This window comes from Musca vetustissima, unplaced genomic scaffold (genome assembly GCF_032173495.1).
Source record: "Musca vetustissima isolate MV318-11 ecotype Yass unplaced genomic scaffold, APGP_CSIRO_Mvet_v1 utg15954, whole genome shotgun sequence".
Lineage (NCBI taxonomy): Eukaryota > Metazoa > Arthropoda > Insecta > Diptera > Muscidae > Musca > Musca vetustissima.
The window spans coordinates 1-20,257 of NW_026876723.1; the positions used below are offsets into that span (position 1 = coordinate 1).

The following is a 20,257-nucleotide window of genomic DNA, read 5'->3' on the forward strand; positions in this document are numbered from 1 at the left end:
GCCTTTTCATCCTTTTCTTTGACTCCAATTGAAATATTTTCTTCCATCATTCAAACAGCTGATTTCCTTATGTTTCACATACGAAAATAGAGCGCGTCCTATTCGGAAAAAATACATATGTAATTGCATATCGTTTTGACACATTGAAATTTCCGTATGTTTCACATGACGAGTTCGATTTCCATATGTAAAAAAGTGACAGCACATATGTAAAATACATATCGTGTAAAAACACCATTATTTTGGCGCAAATCAAATGCTTTCTTGAATCAGATGTTTATTTGCTTAATCTTACTAAATGTTGTCTGTTTACTTTTCTCAGTATTATCGCAAAAAGAGTAAAAAGGGCTTACTCTATGGACTAGAACTTACTGAATAAATGTTACTGGAAAAGTAACCAGACAAACCTAATATTGGACTTCTTATACTTCTAGGAATTCTGTGTTCTTAGTGAAGTCCCTTACACTTTTCCATTCACACCCCCCATAGGTCGGTTAGGTCATGGATAGTGTTATTTCCCAAGCATTTGCAGTTTCATAGGAAATGTTCCAGCGTTTCGTTGTCTTCCTCATACGCTCTATACCAGCTGCAGTTATAGAATTAACTTGCTTGTTTACTATCCGTCATTATATGTATTGTATCCTGACCAGAGTCCAAACTTAACCAGTTTAAGCATATCCGCATGTAGGACCGTTATCTTATCTTGCATGCGAAGTGAAATTTTTGTTCTCGTCCCAGTTCCGATTTTCTAACTAGCCGGGAGCCATTTGTGTAACAACAGTTGCCAGAGGGCATTTGTGCAAGTGGTCCGACTCAAAACTTTTGATTGAGGATCTGATATCAATTGGGTATATGCTCCAGATAATTGATTCATCTTTGTTGTGAGCTTAGCGATATCCGTACTTCCTGTACCATCTTATCATCACACTCCGGCATTCTTAGATGGTTATGTTTGTCTTACTTTCGTGTTCAGACTCGGTATGTGATTTAGTTTCTAGTTTTAGCTCGCGGCTTTGCCGATATATTTAGCTATACCAAAACGTAAACAGATACATCGGATTATAAATTTTAAAAAACCTTCGAGTAGTAGCAATCTATGATCAAAGTATACGGACATGTTTAGAAAAGTACCTGCGTATAATGACTATAGGTTAATTGTATAATTGTACCGGGCGATTGTTGTAAACGATAATCTACACCAAATACAAATTTCAGCAATTTTTAATGGAGACTGGTTTTAAATCTCAAACCCCCAAAACGTGAACCGATATTGAAAACGCATGGTAGGGAGGGACATGTGTATGAATTCCTTGAAATACTGCAATTTAAAGGGCAAATTTATATGAGATTATCCCTGGAGACTATACCTAAAACGGGACCAATATTGATTACATTGTGTAGAAATTACCGAACATTTGGAGTTATCATTATTTAGGTGCTGTGTTTAATTGGGGACCGATATAGATCAGTTTCAAACTTGAAACTTTTGCATCCTTCACGCTAAATATTAAAAATACCAAACTTCCGTAGAGATCATTATATGGGGGCTAGACCTATATAGTTCGTTCTCGAACCTGATGTTCTAGTTTTTTTATCTCAATATCCTCCGAAGGTAAAATGATTACAACTGATGGCTAAATTGTCAAAGTAGTCGAAGAATTCTATAATGTGTAGGGTATAAAGTATATGGGTACCAGCCTAAAACGCTGAATAAATCGGTTAACTGTTAATATAAAAAGGGAAAATTGAGTACTTTTGGGGGCTAACCAAAAAAATTACATATATTTATAATTTTCACTGTGGAGTACAGTTATATGGGAGCTATGACTAAACCTGGACAGATATAGCTCATCTTCGAACTTAACCTGCCTGCAAACGAAAGAAAACTCTGTGCAAAATTTTGACGATTTATTACAATTCCTCTAGAGTCTGGAGTGATTACAACAGACAGGCGTGAAGAAGGGAAAATCGTCATAGAATTTTATTCTGCTCCCGAATATATCTACTTTATAGCGTCGAAAACGATTATTTCGACCCTATGCTGGAGGGTATAAAAATATTTCTTGGGCTCCGTTGGAACATAGCATATATGTATTTGCAATGAGATACAGTGTTGTATTTTTGTTTTTAGGACAACAGCGACATCTTTTGTTTATGCATCCAAACTATTTTGGTTGCATTGCTTGTACCCGGATCTTGGCAACCCTTGCATAAATTTTTGTTTGTCATATTAACAAAATCTTTTTTTGTTGAGTACAGAGACGACCATTACTAAAAGAATTTTTATTGCCGATTGTTATTTAAAACGAAAACGCTGCAACAAACAGAACTGTCGAGTGCGTTGTTTTTTTGTGCTGTTCAGAAAAAAAAGAAAGGAAGAAATAAAAAACAGTTGAAGTGAAAAAACAATAATTATTGTAACAAAAAAAGAAATAGAGAGCACAATTCGGTTAAAGACTCCTCCAATAATTTAATTACGCATTAACAAAAAAGATAAAAAAACGCAAAGTTAATTCCCTGTTGAATTGTGAAATTAGCTGTTTTTCCCTCGTCTAGAAGAACAAAAGAAGGAAGTTCTCGTCAAAGTTTTGGTGAATTTTCACAAATTACATATTAGAACAACAACAAAAACAACTGAAAAATGTTTAATAAAACCTCCATTTTCCTGCTGCTATCAACGGCCTGCTTGTTAACAGGTAATTTAATAATAATGCAATAACACCAAGTTTGTTTCTAATTCTAGAATCTGGAGACGAATTGCAAACAAAATGCTATTAGTTCGGTCTATTGCACTTGTCGTCGTCGTTAGCAGTTCTTTGTTTGTCAGTCAGTTTTTTTTCTATTGCTGTTAATTATCAAATTTACCTCTTCCATTTTGTTGTGTGACGGCGGTGTTGTTGTTGAACGTCATTCGGGATTTCTAATATTTTCGCTTTGTATGCCTCTTCTTTCATATTTGCTTGCTTGCAATGTAACAACAAGCAAATAGAGGTGGAAACAATTTCTTTAATTATGGAAATATATGTAACCTTAAATACCTAACAATAACAACAACAACTACAGCAACAAAGCCAATGATGATGAATCAGCTGATCGTCTGGTGTTTGTTGTGTTGAATAGAAATGGGGGAATAACCTTTAAAACGAAGCTTTTAAATTTTATTCCCCTCAGATTTATATTCCAAAGGGATAAAGGGAAAAAGTTAAGATTAGGGGCTCCACTCGGATCGCTTTGAAATTTGTACTGTAAGTAGTCCTCGTTGAGCTGATTACAGTGATACTTTCCGAGGAGATATGGACGTTGAAAGTTCGGAGCATACTTTGTTTAAAATAGACGTTTTCCTATTGCCACCAAGGTAATACCATCATTATGACGTCAACGTTTCCTCGAATGGAGATTATTACAGACCAATAGCTCCGCCTCCCGTTTTATCGAATGTTGTGGAATATGTTTTAAAAACAGCTAGATAATTATTTGGAGAAAAAAAAAATGCTTAATGATTGCCAATCCGGCTTTCAAAGTCATCGAAGCACGGCTATGCTACTAGTGGTCTTAACAGACTTAACAGACTATAAGAAGAAATCTTTCTGAGCATAACGTTTCAATAAAAAAGCCTTCGATAGGATTGACTATAAAATGTTAACAGGAAATTTAATAAATTTCTATGGCTTCAGCACAGATATATAAATTAATATATTCATATTTAACTGAAAGATATCAATGTATTTCTATGAATTGTATTCTCTCTGATTTATTGCCTGTTAAAAGCGGTGTTCCTCAAGATTCGATCTTGGGCCCAACGCTTTTGATTATGTTTTTAAACGATTTATTCCAAAATATTCGTCCATGTTGTTCTCCATATTCATATGCAGATGATATACAACTGTTATTTAAAGCATCTATAGACAATCCCGATACCCTTATAGCTACATGAATGGATGAATTCCAACCGGCTAATTGTTAATCGTACGAAGACACAAGCTTTGGTTTATCCCAGTTATGCTAAATCTAATTTGTCGCTGACTTATAGCTGTCAAGTTATTGATATCGTCAGTAGCATAAGATGCCTTGGCATACTTATTGATGATAAACTAACATTTGACAGCCATCTCGACAATGTTGTAACCCACACGCATTTAACATTACGCCAACACTGCGTACAAAAGTTACAAATGATACATTCTCTAATTATGTCTCACATATACTGTATTGAAATTTTCTCCCGCACAACTAAAACGAATATGAAAAGAATCAAAATTTGGATTTATCGAGTGGTTCGTTATATTTATTCACTTAAAAGCCCAATTAAAACTATTTAAAGATGTCAGCTCCTCTTAAGCTGAGGAACTTCAACTTCATCGCTAAAATCCTTGGGACAACTTACTTCCAACCCTATTAGAGTCGTCTCGGTCATACCAATTGTGAATTCCTCCGATTCGCTGTCATCTGTTGACTTAGTTGGATCATACAGCTGACCAGCGAATCGGAATTGAAGGAAAGAGGGTTTTCTGATTTGCTCGGCAACATCTCAAGAATATAAATTTCCGAATATTACAATTAAAAAATATTTTACGACGGTTATATATAGAAAGAGATCCCTTGAGATGGCGCCATAACCTCTCAATTGTGTTGGTATGCTGTCCCAATTCAGGATCAACAAATTTTTTTTTCATTTATTTCAATTTTAACATGTATAACGAAGCCTTTAGCCAATAAATGTAATACATTATGCAAAACAGTATGATTTAACTACTCAAACCAATTTAGACGAAAGTGTGTTTAGCCCTCCTCCGTCAAATTATCATAAGCCTAAAAAAAATAATATTAATAATTACTTTTCATTTATCTCCAAAGACTCTCCTTCCAATAATCTGACACTGTGACAGATCCAGGCCGAATGTACTTTTTAATAATTGGAATAAGTGTGTCTCGACCTATTTCCTTCACAGGAACAATAAACTGCCCTCTTACTGCCCCTCTTTACCTCACTAAATATCCATTGTCCTTCCACAATCTAAGATTCGTCTATTTCGACGGTTACTCAAGGGATCCCTTGAGGTGTGCGCCATAACCCCTAAATTGTGTTGGTATGTTGTCCCAATTCAGGATCAACAAAACAAACTTTTCAATCATCTCTCAAGACTCACTTTCCAATAGTGCGAAACTATAACAGATCCATGCTGAATGTACCTTTTAACACTAGAACGCCGAAGGCGGTCATTTTGACCCCTTTCGAATTTCAAGTACAAAAGCTACTGTGCATTTAATGACACTTTTTTTTAAAATTTGGTGAATTTTTTATAATAAACGTAATTCTATGAGGTACAAAAAGTCACCATATTTTAAAAAAAAAAGTGTCTTTAAATGCACAGTTGCTTTTGTACTTGAAATTGGATAGCGGTCAAAATGACCGCCTTCGGCGTTCTAGTGTTAATAATTTGATAATGTTACTGTGTAATCATACGGCCTTAACTGCAACGTATGTCCCTTCGGACATTTCAAAATACCAAACGGATGGGCACCAATTTGCTAATTTTGTTGTTCTCCTCCTACCAATATGTAATATAGATTTAATTATCGGAGTAAGGCCCCATTATTATGTAATTTTATTTTCATTTATCAATCTCATTAAATGTAATTTGTATTTCGAGTTCTCATTGAGACGAAATCTTCCTCCACAAAAATGATCAATATTGATCCTTTTTTTAGAGTAGCAACAGCAACTGATAATAGCTCCCATATGTCGGCACATTAGGGCTTTTTGATCTATTTTTTCTATCGAAATGACTTTAATTTGGTATTTTGGGTTCTCATTGGGTTACAAATCTTCAATATTGGTCCATTTATTAGGGTAGTCCCCATATAACTGTACCATCCAAATTATAATAATTTGAGGAGTTTGAGAGCTAGCAAATTTGTATTTTGGATTCACATTAGATGGAAAATTCCCTACAGAAAATAAATGTCCATGTTTCTGGACCTGGCATAAAAATACCCTAATTCTGGCATATCCTGGCATAAAAATAGCCTAATGTAGCACCGATCGATTGTAGGTATTTTGAATGTGCATCTCATGTTGTAGTGCGTATAAACATTATAAAAAATACTTTTTAGACTCAGTGACCCAGCTGACGCTTTATTAATTATCAAATTTTTGAAATGGCGGAAGTTTCTAATGTTGTTAGTTTCCATTTAACCTAGCTTTTACTTTTATTTTAAAAATCATCTAGTTTTTTGTCACGTTTTTTGGGTTTTGCATAAAAAAATTGAATATGAAATCTAAATTGTAATATTTTGTTGGATATTGCCCGATTTTTTTAATAACAAAAAATTGCCAACAAGACCAATACCAATGCTGTTTTTTTTACAGCCCCCAGATTGTTGTGATTATTATTCGCTTCTTTCTATTTGTGTTTGTTTTTTCTTTCGACCAAATTATTTTTGTTGTTCATTTCTATTTGTTGTTGCATTTTTTTTTCTCCTCCAAATAATCAACAAAGTGTGTTATTCGTCTCAACTCTTCTAAACACTTCTCCGACAAACAATAACAAATAAACTAAGAAGAAGAATATAAAAAATAAATGAAATAAATAACAAACACACATATAAACTATTGATGTTTGCAAAATAATGACAAAAAATTAATAAAACGACAACAACAATATTTCCAGTTATTTATTTATATAATTTTTGCATGTTTGTCATAATAATTTCTGTTTTATTGTTTTTATACAAAATCAAAAAAAAAAAATGTTTGTTTTTTCTACAGGTCAATTAGTGGGGAATACTTTCTCGTTCAGAGTTGTTTCTGTTTCAACTAAAAAAACAACAATTTTTAACTCGATTGTATGCATTTTGAGAATTAAATTTTTATACTCAATAATAAAGAGGAAGGGTATACATTTTGTATACCAATTTCAACACCTAACTATATTGGCTTTTTGATTGTCATTGCCTAAAAGTGGCAATGCATGGACAAGAACTTAACCCTTTACCACACTGTGGTACAGGGTATTATATATATATATGGGCAATATTGCCAATTTTTTAACATAGCTGAAGCGGAGGTTCACCCCTTTATAACTCGGGAACTACTTAAGTATATGAAAAAAGTGAATAGTTTTGGGTTAATTGATCTGTCGTTGCAAACTGTTTATGATATTGACCTCCAAACTTTATTTTTGTGGAAGCTGTGTCTACTTTAATGTAAAAAAATGTGTAAAAACAGGTTGAGGCGAACCAGTTTTTTTTATGTTCTCTATCGATTTGTGACTAAGCCACTCATTGCACGGTCTTCGTGTCAAAATAAAACAAGAAGCCAACAAAATGGGGACTACGCCCCTTATGTATCATTTTTCAAAATTTTAACTGCATCTACCTTTAAATAATGCTGACATTTTGAAGCTCGATTTTGAGTGTTTTTTGAATTTTAGTTCTAGCATTAATACGCGAACAGGAATTTCTAAAAATCGATTATACGATTATTGTAGTCGCGAATCTGCGTAATTTGATATGTAGTTTGTATATGTAGTATGCACAGCTTCAGAGTAATACTCATCCGAAGGTGCGAATTTTGTGCGATCAAATTTCTAAAAAACCTATTTTTAGGGCCAAATTTTTAGATCTGTCAACTGAATGATATGGGTACCCGCGATCAATAAGGTTTTTTACGTTTCGGATGATATAAAATCTCCTTCGTGAAAATCCATCTACTAGAACGGCGGGAACTGGCCTTCCAAAAACACGAAATTTGGCAAAAAATGTTTTTGAAAATATCGCGGATTTATTTGCGTTTTCTGTGTATCATTTCCGCTTCAATAAATTACCTCATACGGATTTCGATCTTTTTCGAAAAGAGAACTTTAAAAACTTCAGCCGAAAGAGAGATGTACGCAATTTATCTCAAAAATAGATTGTGATGGCACATCCATGGTTCTTAATGGGCCACATTGAAATGGTATAGATCGATGTATTTTTTTAGGGTGCACACCGAAATCGGATGCGCGTTAATGGCATATGGAGTTTTCGGAAATTACTCGCGTTTTACGATTTTTTTGGTACTTCAGTGCAACGTGTGGCACATCTTAGCCGTCAAATGAAATTTCGCAAAATATATATGGATTGGAAGATAAACGTCAGTACTTCCTGGAAACCGCATGCGCATCAAATGATTTTGACAATTACGGGACTTAGACGCAATTTAAAATGTATATTTCATAATATTATTTGATTTTAAGGTTTATTACTATTTATAGAATTCTAAGATTTACAGGAAGGGTCTTGATATAATCCGCAAGGCGTATACTTATACACAAAAAGTAATTATTACTATATATATCAAATTTTCGGCGAAATTCGGGTAAAATAGAAGAATAACCCCAACATTTTTTTCTGAAATTTCTTGTATACAATAAAAAAAAATAAATATGATGACATTATTTTTTCGAACCAAGAACAAATATTTTCCCTCAATATCTTGTTTCGTTGTCGCTTTGATTTAGAAACCGATACACGGACGTGTGTGATTTTGATATCATTTGATTCATCATGGTGTTTAGATTATGTAGATATTTTTAAATTAATTTTTAGGTGTGTGTATGCCATTAATATAATGAAAATATTGATGTAATCTGCTATATATTTTTTATTTTTCTCATATTTCGCGAATATGTGCAACTTTATCGTGATTATTATAATATATTCATATTCTTATTTTACGGAGGAAGATATATATCAACGTTTTTGGTCAATATAATAAACGGCGTAAATTTAAGATTTTTTTCTTATGCCCAAAATTAAAACCTCGATAACTTTTGCGCGCATCAACCAAAATTTTGATCGCGAACGGTTTCGGAGTCAGAACATTTTTCTCTATATGTGTACCAAAAATCATTGATGTGCCACAAAAACAAAAAAGCTGATTTTTTGAAAATGGAATATTAAAAAATTGGCAATATTGCCCATATATATACATGTTTGAGGAGTTTGTAACTGGCAAAAGGAAACGTGATTCTATGCATATTCTCATGGTTCCTTTTGAGACCTGACAGAGGCAATGAGCCACTAGGAAACTCTATTCTGATGTCATTAAAATCTCTATGAGAGGGGGCATAGTCATTAATGTGAGTACTCCTCCTCATATAACTGTGCCCTTTAAATTGTAATATTTTGGGGATGTCCCATCCTACCCTGCGTCGTCAATATCGGTCCACTTTTTGGGGCTTTTACGAAAAATCTCCATTAAAAATAGCTGAGATTGGATTCCCTACTAGGAAACTCTATTCTGATGTCATTAAAATCTCTATGAGAGGGGGCATAGTCATTAATGTGAGTACTCCTCCTCATATAACTGTGCCCTTTAAATTGTAATATTTTGGGGATGTCCCATCCTACCCTGCGTCGTCAATATCGGTCCACTTTTTGGGGCTTTTACGAAAAATCTCCATTAAAAATAGCTGAGATTGGATGTTCCCTATATTTTTATTTCAAGTACCTGTCAATTCATTTATGGTGGAGGGCCAAAGTCAAAACATTTTAACTTTTTTTTAATTTATCTTAAAGGAAGTTAATAAAAACTTTCCATTTTACAAAATATGGGAAATAAATTTGGAATAATGATTTACTTTGCACTCTTTTTCAGAGCTGTTGATATTACTTAGCCTTCGCGTGGAATGTAATATATTATATATATTTATATATATTAAGACCATAAATGAAACAATTATAACTGTGATTATATGTACACATGTATTTCAGTACAACAGCAATAAAAAAATAAACATGTACTACTGATGCCATTTAAAACAAACTTTTGTCTGCCCATGTATTCTGTTGGCTTATCAGTCATCTTGCTCCATGTTCCCAATGTGTGTGTAATTGTTGGTTTTATTACTCGATGTGTGTGGAGAAATCAAAAAGAATTAAAAATTATTATTCATTAAATGCAAACAAAAAACTATGGAAAGTTTTTTATATACAAAAGAGAGCGCGGAGCGGGGAAACAACGTCATTGGCCAGAACTCAAAACAAAGATTTGAATTACATAAAAAACAATATGAGTGATAATATTGATTGGAACACTCCACTATGGTATGGCAGTTTGCAACAAATGATGGCGATGTGTTTTCGGCATTTGTTTGTTGGTTTTATTTTATTTACTACTTTAATGGTCATCAATGGTGGTGTCTATTAAAAAAACCCCTAGCCACCCGTCTATATTCAAATCACTTCGCATTGTTTTAATGCGAACTATGCAGATATTTATTGGTCAATTAACTATGCATGCTGAAAACATAAAAATTCTGCCTTACGAATGCACTGGGTATACATATAAAACTCCTAGTAATAATTTTTAAAACCCCCTAAAGAACCTATGTTTGTTAGACTGGACACCACCATCATTTGTTTTTGAAAACTTATTTGATTTTCAAAAATCACACACACTCACAATCTGGGTGCATTGTGTAGTTTAATGACTAATTGTATTCCATGACCAATGACCACACAATAGGCCCTTATCAATTTTTGGATAATTGTAAAAAAATACGCCTACTATTATTTTTAATTCTGCCCAAAAGTATACAAGTTCAGGGTATATTGTTATATATTCTTTATTTTATTTTTTTGTGTATATATATGTGTGTGTGTGCATCCGTTTTTTCTCTTTTTAATAAATGGCAAACGAAAATGCCATAACCACAGTTAACTAACCTTTGCAAAGAGCAAAGTTATGACATTGCCCTTTGTCTTATTTTTTTCCTGCATGATTCATATTAACATTTTGTAGCTACCTGCAAATGTATTCTTGAACTATGAATGTATTTTTATTATTTGCTATTGTGGTAGTCTGTCGTAAGCAGCTGCATTTTGTGGTTTTACTGGTATGATATCAAATAACATTTAAAATTTTATTTTTTTCCGAATCCAAGCAGATTTGAAAAAATGCGCGATTAAGGAGGGAATGAATTTTTTCGGAAAGTATAGATTATTGTGTACGAATATTTTCAATTTGTAAATATATACAAAATCAGTTTTTAATGCCAATTTAATTTTTTGCAGTTTTTTTGCTATTAAGACATACAATCTAGGAGGATAGGTAGTTTTATTTAGAAGAGCATAGGCATTTTCGAAATTTCGTCGGCTGCGAAAATTCCTTCTTAATTTTATAATATCTTTTGTTGAGCTTTCTATGTTTGTGCCCAAGATGACTAATTTTGACCAAAAATAGCGTTGCTTTGTGTTCATTAAAAGTATCGTAATTGATGACGAATTGTGGAATTATGGTTATGAGGTGCTCAAAATCCCATACTACGAAATAATGGGGAGTCCGTTTATGTGAGTTCTACCCCGGAACTTCAGTCATTATTGCTAGTTTTTGGTACAAATATTTTACACGCTATGAGAACTCAAAATACCAAATTCCAGGCAATTTGATTGTAATCTGTAATCTGCCAGCCATTTCGGTCTATAGGCTTGAGTGTGTGATTTTGCCTACAGTATTATAGGTTTCTATTATACTATTGGGCAAAAACTTTTGATTTAGTTGTGAAATAGATTCCAGTATGCCGATTAGCGTTTTGTTGAAACTTCTCGATCTAGGACACACAATGATGGTGTGGAGATATCAAGTTTTTCTCATAATACACTTTTTTCAAAATATTAATTCAGATTGAATTCTTTATCTTATTTCTTGTCATCATTCAAAATATTCCAAAAACAATGGTCTGTTTACCTATTAAACCATTTTTGTTTTGGTCACGATAATCTATCTAATCTTATCATTTAGAAGAGTGTACCTTACCTATCGAATTTACATACTACATGATTTGATTAAAAATGAAACAAAGAACAAGGAAAATGACAACAACATGATGGATGCTAGATTAGAGACATAACAAGACGTCAAATAAAATCGTGAGCACAATGAGCGATGCATAAGTCATGTCTGTGGATTAGAATTTTTGAAATTTATTAACATATCTAACTTGATATTGTACAAAGCCTATATCTTTTGATAGGTGTCTGTTTTATTGAACTATAAGAGCTACACATTTTTTTCCTCTCATTTATCGACGACTCATTCTGTTCTATACACTATTCATTTGTTTTAAGATCACGGTTTATAATAATTACTTTGACAAGTCATCAATGATGATGCATAGAATGACTCTCTATTTGGAAGATAAATATCAAACTAATATGATTGACGATTGCGATTTATTTCTGCAGATTACAATATAACAAAATAAATAAAGCAATCATGTAACTGATTATTTATTTTCTTATATACAATTAAATAGGCAGAGAGCTCTTCATCTTTTTATAAACTGATACCACCACATAACTAGAACAATCTGGACGATAGGACTTTTGAAAGTGTAGATAAGTGTTTATATTCATATTTAAACAGCTAACTACATTACGATATGTATATTTACTGTAGTGTTCTTTATCCATACATCTACATACCGGCTAAATCAACACTTTATCTCGTTATAAGTAAATATGTAAATAAATATACGATGACTTAAGATAATAAAGAAAAATGGAAGTGAACAAACACACTTTGGTCCAATTAAGATAATTTAATTTTGATCAAAGTGCCCAGCAGGGGTGGGGTGAGATTATATGAATGTTTGCATATCAAGTGATGATTGTTGGGTCTCTGACACCGTTGATGAAATCAAAATATGAAAGTAATGATAAAAGTTTGAATATATGTTCATATTTTTTTGTATCTCATGCTTACAAAATACATTGGTAATATTCGGTCCACATTTTGGTATAGCCCCCATATATAAGACGGCACTCTCAATTTTCGGTATTTTGAGTTTTACAGACGTCAAAAAATTCCAAATTGAGTGTCGGGAGGTGCGATTAAAATATAAGCCGAATTGAAAGTAGTTTTCTTCGATTGTCGTAGCGCACTTTAACATTGGCATCTATCTATTCACTCATGATTGATTGTTCGATTAAAAATAAATACGAAAAACAATTAGCGATTCACAAAGACAACATATATGGAGATACGATCTACGTTTAATTTGTCACGGTTATGTGGTCAAGAAATAACATGCGTAGATAACGCTAAGTATCCTAAATTAAAAAAAGGTCATGGTCAAAGCAAATGGTCCCGGAAATCAACCCAAAGTGGAATGTATAATCAGACCGATATTCGAGTTTGGAACACTTATTTGGAAATAAAGACGACCTTCTTTATTATTGATAGTCTATTAGAAAAAATTTAAACAAATCTTTGCCTTGGGTTCTCACAAGCGAAAAACTATATAGGAGCTATATCTAAATCTGAACCGATTTCAACTAAACTTAATCTAGAGATCTAGCGTACAAAGTGTGATGCAGCAAGAGTCTCCTGATTGTACATGGGTAAACTTCAAGGTAAAATTTTTGTTTTAATTCAACACCAGAGGTTTTGGTATCATCTCTAACAGTTCTTAAAACTCTTTTTTCATCAAATCGACAGATATTTCTTTTTTGTCGACGCGTTTCTGGTTTGGAAGTCCATTTTATGGCGTTACGCTATTTTAGACTAAATTCAATACCCTCTGCCTACTTTCGTATTAATCGAATAAACATAGGCTCTTCAGTGCATCATTCGCATAAAATCGCTGGGAAATATATAGGGGAGACTGGGGACCGTTCGGCACTTTTTTAGAGCTCTTTATCTTATTCAACAGGCAAAAAAACTTTATGGCCTCTGATACTTTATTGTCCTCTGATACTTAATTATAAAAAAAGTAGAACCAAAGACATATGATAAATTAGTATTAGTTAAAAATTTTACAGATTTGTAAAAAAGTGCGTTGACGTCTCAGGGCCACACACACAATCAAAAACCAGTAAGGACAGTTCAAAAGTCGGACGGGGCCGACTATATGATATCCAAAGTGGGGTACATGCAAGACATGTTAATATCTACAATATCCTTTAGATAGAACGGTCATAGAATCTTTGGAGGATCATCGAGATGAAATCGGGCGAAATTAAATGTGCTATCTAGATAAATATTTGAACCAATTGAAAAACCCCATACACATACCATTCTGAAACTAATTGAGGAACCGTTGCATACACTATTTGTTCTTTTGTAATCACTAAATTCAATTTAATATCCTCTGCCAAATTTCGTGTAACCTTTTTTACATATATATATATATATATATATTCGAACGAAAATTTATGTAAAACCTAGGAGCTATATCTAGATCTGAACCGAATTAAAAAGACTTCGCAGTCATCAGTCTGAATCTAATGCAATACTCTGTGCAAAATTTTGTCCCAATCGGACAAATATTAGGAGTTTGGTGTAGAAAAAATCGGACGAAACTATATATGGTAGCTATGTCCAAATCTGAACCGTTTTTAACAAATCTTCGCAGACATCAGTCTGCGCCGAATTAAGTTCTTTGTGCGGAATTTTGTCCCAATTGGACAAATATTGGGAGTTTGGTGCATCATTCACATAAAATCGGACGAAACTATATATGGGAGATATATCTAAATCTAAACCGATTTAAAAAAAAAAAAAAACTTCGCAGACATCAATCTGAATATGATTCAGTACTCTATGCAAAATTTAGTCTCAATTGGACAAATATTGGGAGTTTGGTGCATCATTTACATAAAAGCGGACGAAACTATATATGGGAGCATACTTATGAAATTCAATCATCTCAGGATAAAGGTTGTAGCCTATGCCGATGATGTAGTCTTGTTGGTTGGGGGTAAGTTTATTACGACAATATCAGACATCCTGGAGGGTGCTCTTTCAACCCTGTCAAATTGGGCTTGCACCAAAGGTCTTGGTGTAAACCCCACAAAAACCGAACTGGTACTCTTCACTAGGAAATACAAAGTTCCTAGTTTCCGTCTGCCATCACTTGGTGGAGTGACATTAACCCTCTCTGATGAAGCTAAATATCTTGGCACTGTCCTAGACCGCAAGTTACTGTGGAATAGGAATGTCGAGGAACGCTCTAAGAAGGGATTGATGGCACTCTATTCATGCAAGAACTCCATAGGCAAGAGTTGGGGATTGAGACCCGGAATTATACACTGGCTGTATACGACGATTGTCTTACCCATACTTACCTATGGATGTCTTGTCTGGTGGCAGGGGGTGAATAAAAGAAGCTGCTGACAAGACTGAGCTTAGTACAGCGATCGGCTTCAATTCTGATCACTGGAGCATTAAGAAGCACACCACAAGCAGCCTTGAACGCAATCTTGAATCTCCAACCATTGGACATTCTGATCAAATTCCAGGCTGCTAGGTGTGCCCTGAGACTCCGGGAAACAGATGCCTTGAAATCGCGGAACTATGGTCATGCCAGCATTCTAAACATAACGCCAAGTAATGACCTTTTTAGGGGGGATAGTCATATCAGTGATTATATTCCCCCCCACAGGGATTTTAATGACATTAAATCGAATTTCCTAATATATGGCTCCCTACCTCTGCCAGGTCTGTCAATCTTCACAGACGGGTCCAAGATGGAAGAAGGCACTGGCGCAGGCGTCTACTGCAGGGAATTAGGTATACGAAACTCATATAAACTCAACAATGATTGTAGCGTTTTTCAAGCAGAGATTCTTGCAATCACGAAAGCGGCCGAGATAGTAAAAGCACTTAATACAGACTTTACAGGACCGGTGACTATTTACGTAGATAGTCAGGCGGCCCTGAAAGCGGTGAAGTCGCATACTATAAACTCGAAAGCAGTTCATGATTGTAAGACCGCTCTGAATGATATACGTCAAATAGTTGGGTTATGCTGGGTTCCAGGACATAACGATATTGAAGGGAATGAGATAGCCGACGAGCTTGCTCGAGGGGGGTCACAGTCGTCCAGTCTTCTGATTGAGAGGTCTGTGAAACCCCCTATTAGCTATTTCATTGGCAGAATCCGCGCGTTCTATTGTGAGGTAGTCGGCAACAGATGGCTAAGGGAATCTGCATGCAGAATCTCTAAATCTATCTGGCCAGAATTCTCTCATAAAAGAACGTCTTCGCTGCTGGATCACAACAAGAGGGAGATTAAGATCGTTGTGGGGATCATTACTGGTCACTGCAAAGTTAGATCTCTCACTTCTAAGTGGGACTCCAGTGGAGAGGATTACTGTCGTCTATGTGAGGATGAAGAAGAAGTGGAAACAATTGAGCACATCCTTTGCAAATGTCCATCGCTGATCAGCAGAAGACATAAACAGTTTGGATGTTATGAAATTGATAATCTAGTCTTCTTCTCCAAAATAGACCCTAACCTAATTCTAGGCTTTGTCAAAAAATTGACTTGGCTAAAATAATGTCTCTTCCGCTTCCGCTCCCTCCTATTCTGACTACCTCTCTCTCTACTCTTTCACTATCTTTTCTTCTTTCTCTTTATAGGTACACCTATAAATAATGGATGATCACAATGGACATAGTCTCCGAGTGGACGGCTGTTACAACAGCCGTACATCCCAAACCTAACCTAACCTAACCATATATGGGAGCAATTTCAATAGGGTTCGTCCTTGGGCCAAATAAGTGAACTGTGCCAAATTTCATCCAAATCGGACCATAAGTGCGACCTGTACATTGTTAACAAAAATACATGGGCGGACGGACGGACAGACGGACATGCGTAAATCGACTCGGAAAGTGATTCTATGCATATTCTTAAAAGGAACCATGGGTCTATCTCGATTCCTTTTGCCTGTTACAAACATATGCACAAAGACATAATACCCTGTATCACTGTGTGGTGAAGGGTATAATAACTTTTTTCTATCACATTATCATCAATACAAGCACGTTTGGTTTCATATATGTAAATTCGAACCATATCAAAGGATTATTTTTAAAGACAAACTCAAAAACATTTTAAGGAAATAATATAGCACTCTCTGTAAATGACAGATACACAATTCAAAAATACAAGTCGTCATTAATCTTAAATATAATCAGGAATTTTATATATATGCCGAATTTAGTTAAAAAATTTGTTTTTTGTATAACTAATAAAAGTCTGTCTAATGAGCTCTAGCCGAGGTTTGCATTGCTTTTCGATATCACTTCTAATAAAACACATGAAAACAAAACAATAAATAAAGTAAAAAGAAAAAAACAATACATATTTAAATTATACAACTGCGGCTGCGGTGATATCGTATTGCAATTGAAATTAATTGCCAATATTTTGGTTTGAAATTACAGTTATTGTTTTTGTTATTATTATTATATGATATACATATTTTGTTGTTTTTGTTATATTTATATAAAGTTTCCTTATTTGGCACTTGGCAACCAGTAGTGATTTTTTTTCTCGGTTTCTTTTTGTGACTATTACTGAATACTGTTGTTTTTTTACGCGATTAAACTTCATTATGCATGCATCATCAACAAATAATCGCCATTAAAACAAAACAAATGGTTATGTGAGTGTGTGTGCAATAATCAACCGCCCTTTTCAAGAGGAAGAGGAGGAGGAAGTCGAATAATGATTCACATTTGCTTAAATGCAATTTGTTTTACAGAATATAAACAAAGATAAATTTTGAAATCGCAAAACAACACAACTCTCCCCTTGTTTGGTTTTGTTAAAATTTTATTTTTTTAATGGACTTCTTTGTTTTTCGGAATTATCTGAATATGTTTTTTTTTTGGTTTATTTTTTTTTATAATTGTTTTTAATTTATTTTGGGATTTTTTAGTGTAATCTTCACACGATTCCAAAACAATGTTTCCTTTTCCAGTATTACTTTTTTCATTTCAATAATTTTTCGCTTATCAATTTTGAATGACAAATTATTTTTAATTTGTATAAGTTATTGCAGTTTATAATTTTTATTCTCAATGTTTATTTGGAAATTATCAGTTTTAATATATAGACTATTGCAATGACCTAAGTGGCGGCGTCTAAAAGAAAAAGGGCAGCCGAGTTGTTTATTTTCAATATTACTTAGAAATATGTGAATCAATACAGCATGATTTGAAAAGTATGAATCAATAATATAATCCGTTTCGGAATTATAACTATCATTGAGCGAATAACAATTGGGTTGTTAAAAATTTCTCTGCAAAATTTGGCTCTGCTTCTAATTTAAAAATGCTGCGTTATGAGTCCATGGTGAGGATAAGGGGGTTATGTGAGGTTAAGTTAAAAAGGGGTATCACATGATGTGGTCAATTACTGCATGACGGAATGATATCCTCCATGCCATCAATTCGCCCCCAATTGGTGCAAAACGCCATCTAGATCTCAAATGTGTCAAAACCACTCCGAGACAAACTCGGTCCTGCTGCTTTTTTGCTATCGCTAGCGGGTGTTCTCCGAGAATTGTATTTTCGAACTATTTCTTTAACTGTACCAGTGTGAATAAAATTCAATCCTTTATAATTCTATTAGTATACCTCTTTAGATCACGAAGATTCTTTCTGATATGGCTGTCTTTTACTCGAAATTGACCCATTCTTTGTTCTATTTTCTCTCTGTTAAATTTCATAATAAAATATTTTTCATTTTCCATTAATAATCAATTTTTTTCTTTTTATTTTCTAGCGGCTCAAATGAGCGTCAATTTGAGCAAAGCTGAAGTACCTTCTACAACAATTTTACCTGAGAAGCATACAACAAAAAGCACCACAAGCACTACAACAACTACCACCACCACAACAACAACTACAGAAGCACCCACAACTACTCCGGCCCCAACAACAACTACAACAACAGCCGCTCCCACAACCACTACAAGTGCACCCGATACAACAACACCAGCACCAGTTCCGACCACCACAGTTAAACCAGTACCACCCAAACCCTATCCCGAACCCGAGGTGGCAACATGGAATGCATCATGCATTATGGTTAAAATGGCAGTACAATTGAATTTCACTTATGAAACCAAAGGTAAGTAAGATTATATTTTTTCTCAATTGATTCTATCTGAAAATTTTTTTTTCCAGATAATAAAATGGTTTATGGCTTATATAACATTCCCAAGGATGCCGCTGTTGATCATGTTGACTGTGATAAGAATACCACACAATCTATGCAAATTAATTGGGGACCCGCCACTGCTCAACACATTATGGTAATGAATTTCGAACGTGCTAATGGCTCGACCAACATGACCATGATGATGTTTACATTGCCATTGTTGAATACCACTTTCCCAGATGCTAAAGGTAAGATGATTTTTTGGCGAGATGGAGAAGAAGAAAATATAAAAATTTTGAAGAGGATTTTGCAATCTTCAGCGATATATGACATAATAATTTCCGTCGATATATACTTATAGAGACTCACATAGAGTATACATTTTTGAAACCTTTAAGGTGCTAGTCTGTCAAAGCGATACTGAATTGTTAACACTGAAATAGTCTGCCAAAGATTTCCACAAATCCGTCCGATTCTGTAAATTAATGAAGAAACAATGGTAATAACGTGAGATCTTTCTAGTTGATTAACTTCAAGACTTTAGACTTTGAGGTCTCCGCGATGTTGAAGTATAGTTACTTGTTCTGTTTTAGTCAATTTGAGATTTTTTATTTTATATTTTCCCAATAGAGGAGAAAGGAACCAAACTGAATTCAACGGCTTCACTCTGTATTCATTAAGAGCTGCGGCAACTGCATCAGTATAACTGCTATTTAGACCTACTCGATATGCGAATTGAATAGAGGCTCCTTTTATGTCGCTGAACTCTCTCTTTAGGGCAAAAGCATATCCTTCCTGACACGCCTGGCTATGCTGACTTCGTAACCTCATGAAGATGGTCCACTGGTGTCATAAGCAGTTTTCAGATCGTCGTTCTTACAGGTCTGAATACATCTCCATTGCGTAGCACTAGTATTCGCACACCACACTGGTACCACATAGCTAGCCTATTGTTTTTTATGAGGTACAAATTTTCCTTATCTGCGCCCTAAGTACTGCCAGTAAGCGTCTTGAGGACCTTATCGCAAATAGCTGTGATTTGCGAGGATGTTTTGAAAATGCTGCCAAATGTGACCGATAATTGTATGCCCCTCGACCTGTACATCTAGTGACATTCTCATCTTCATAGTCCATGTGGTGAACAATGTGACCGAAGATTTCGTGATGAATACTTGCATATTCCTCACGTGGAAGGAGGCTGCTAAATCGGTGAGCTAGGCGTTCAACTTAAAACATATTTCCTCAATGATAGGACCCGACCTCATAATCGTACAATCATCTGCATACGTAACGATCTCAATGTTGTTGGTTGACGT

The 20,257-nt window shown here is 34.4% G+C and overlaps 1 protein-coding gene across 1 annotated transcript; it reads left to right on the plus strand.

The window, feature by feature from the left end:
• Positions 1–2,626: 2,626 nt before the first annotated feature.
• LOC133321287 (SET and MYND domain-containing protein DDB_G0292140-like) lies at positions 2,627–19,205 on the plus strand (the record flags this gene model as incomplete). The annotated part of the gene is made up of 3 exons (XM_061530381.1): positions 2,627–2,696; positions 18,564–18,911; positions 18,968–19,205. Coding segments are annotated over exons 1-3 (641 nt in total), but the record flags the coding sequence as incomplete, so codon positions are not given.
• Between the last annotated feature and the right edge of the window lie 1,052 nt (positions 19,206–20,257).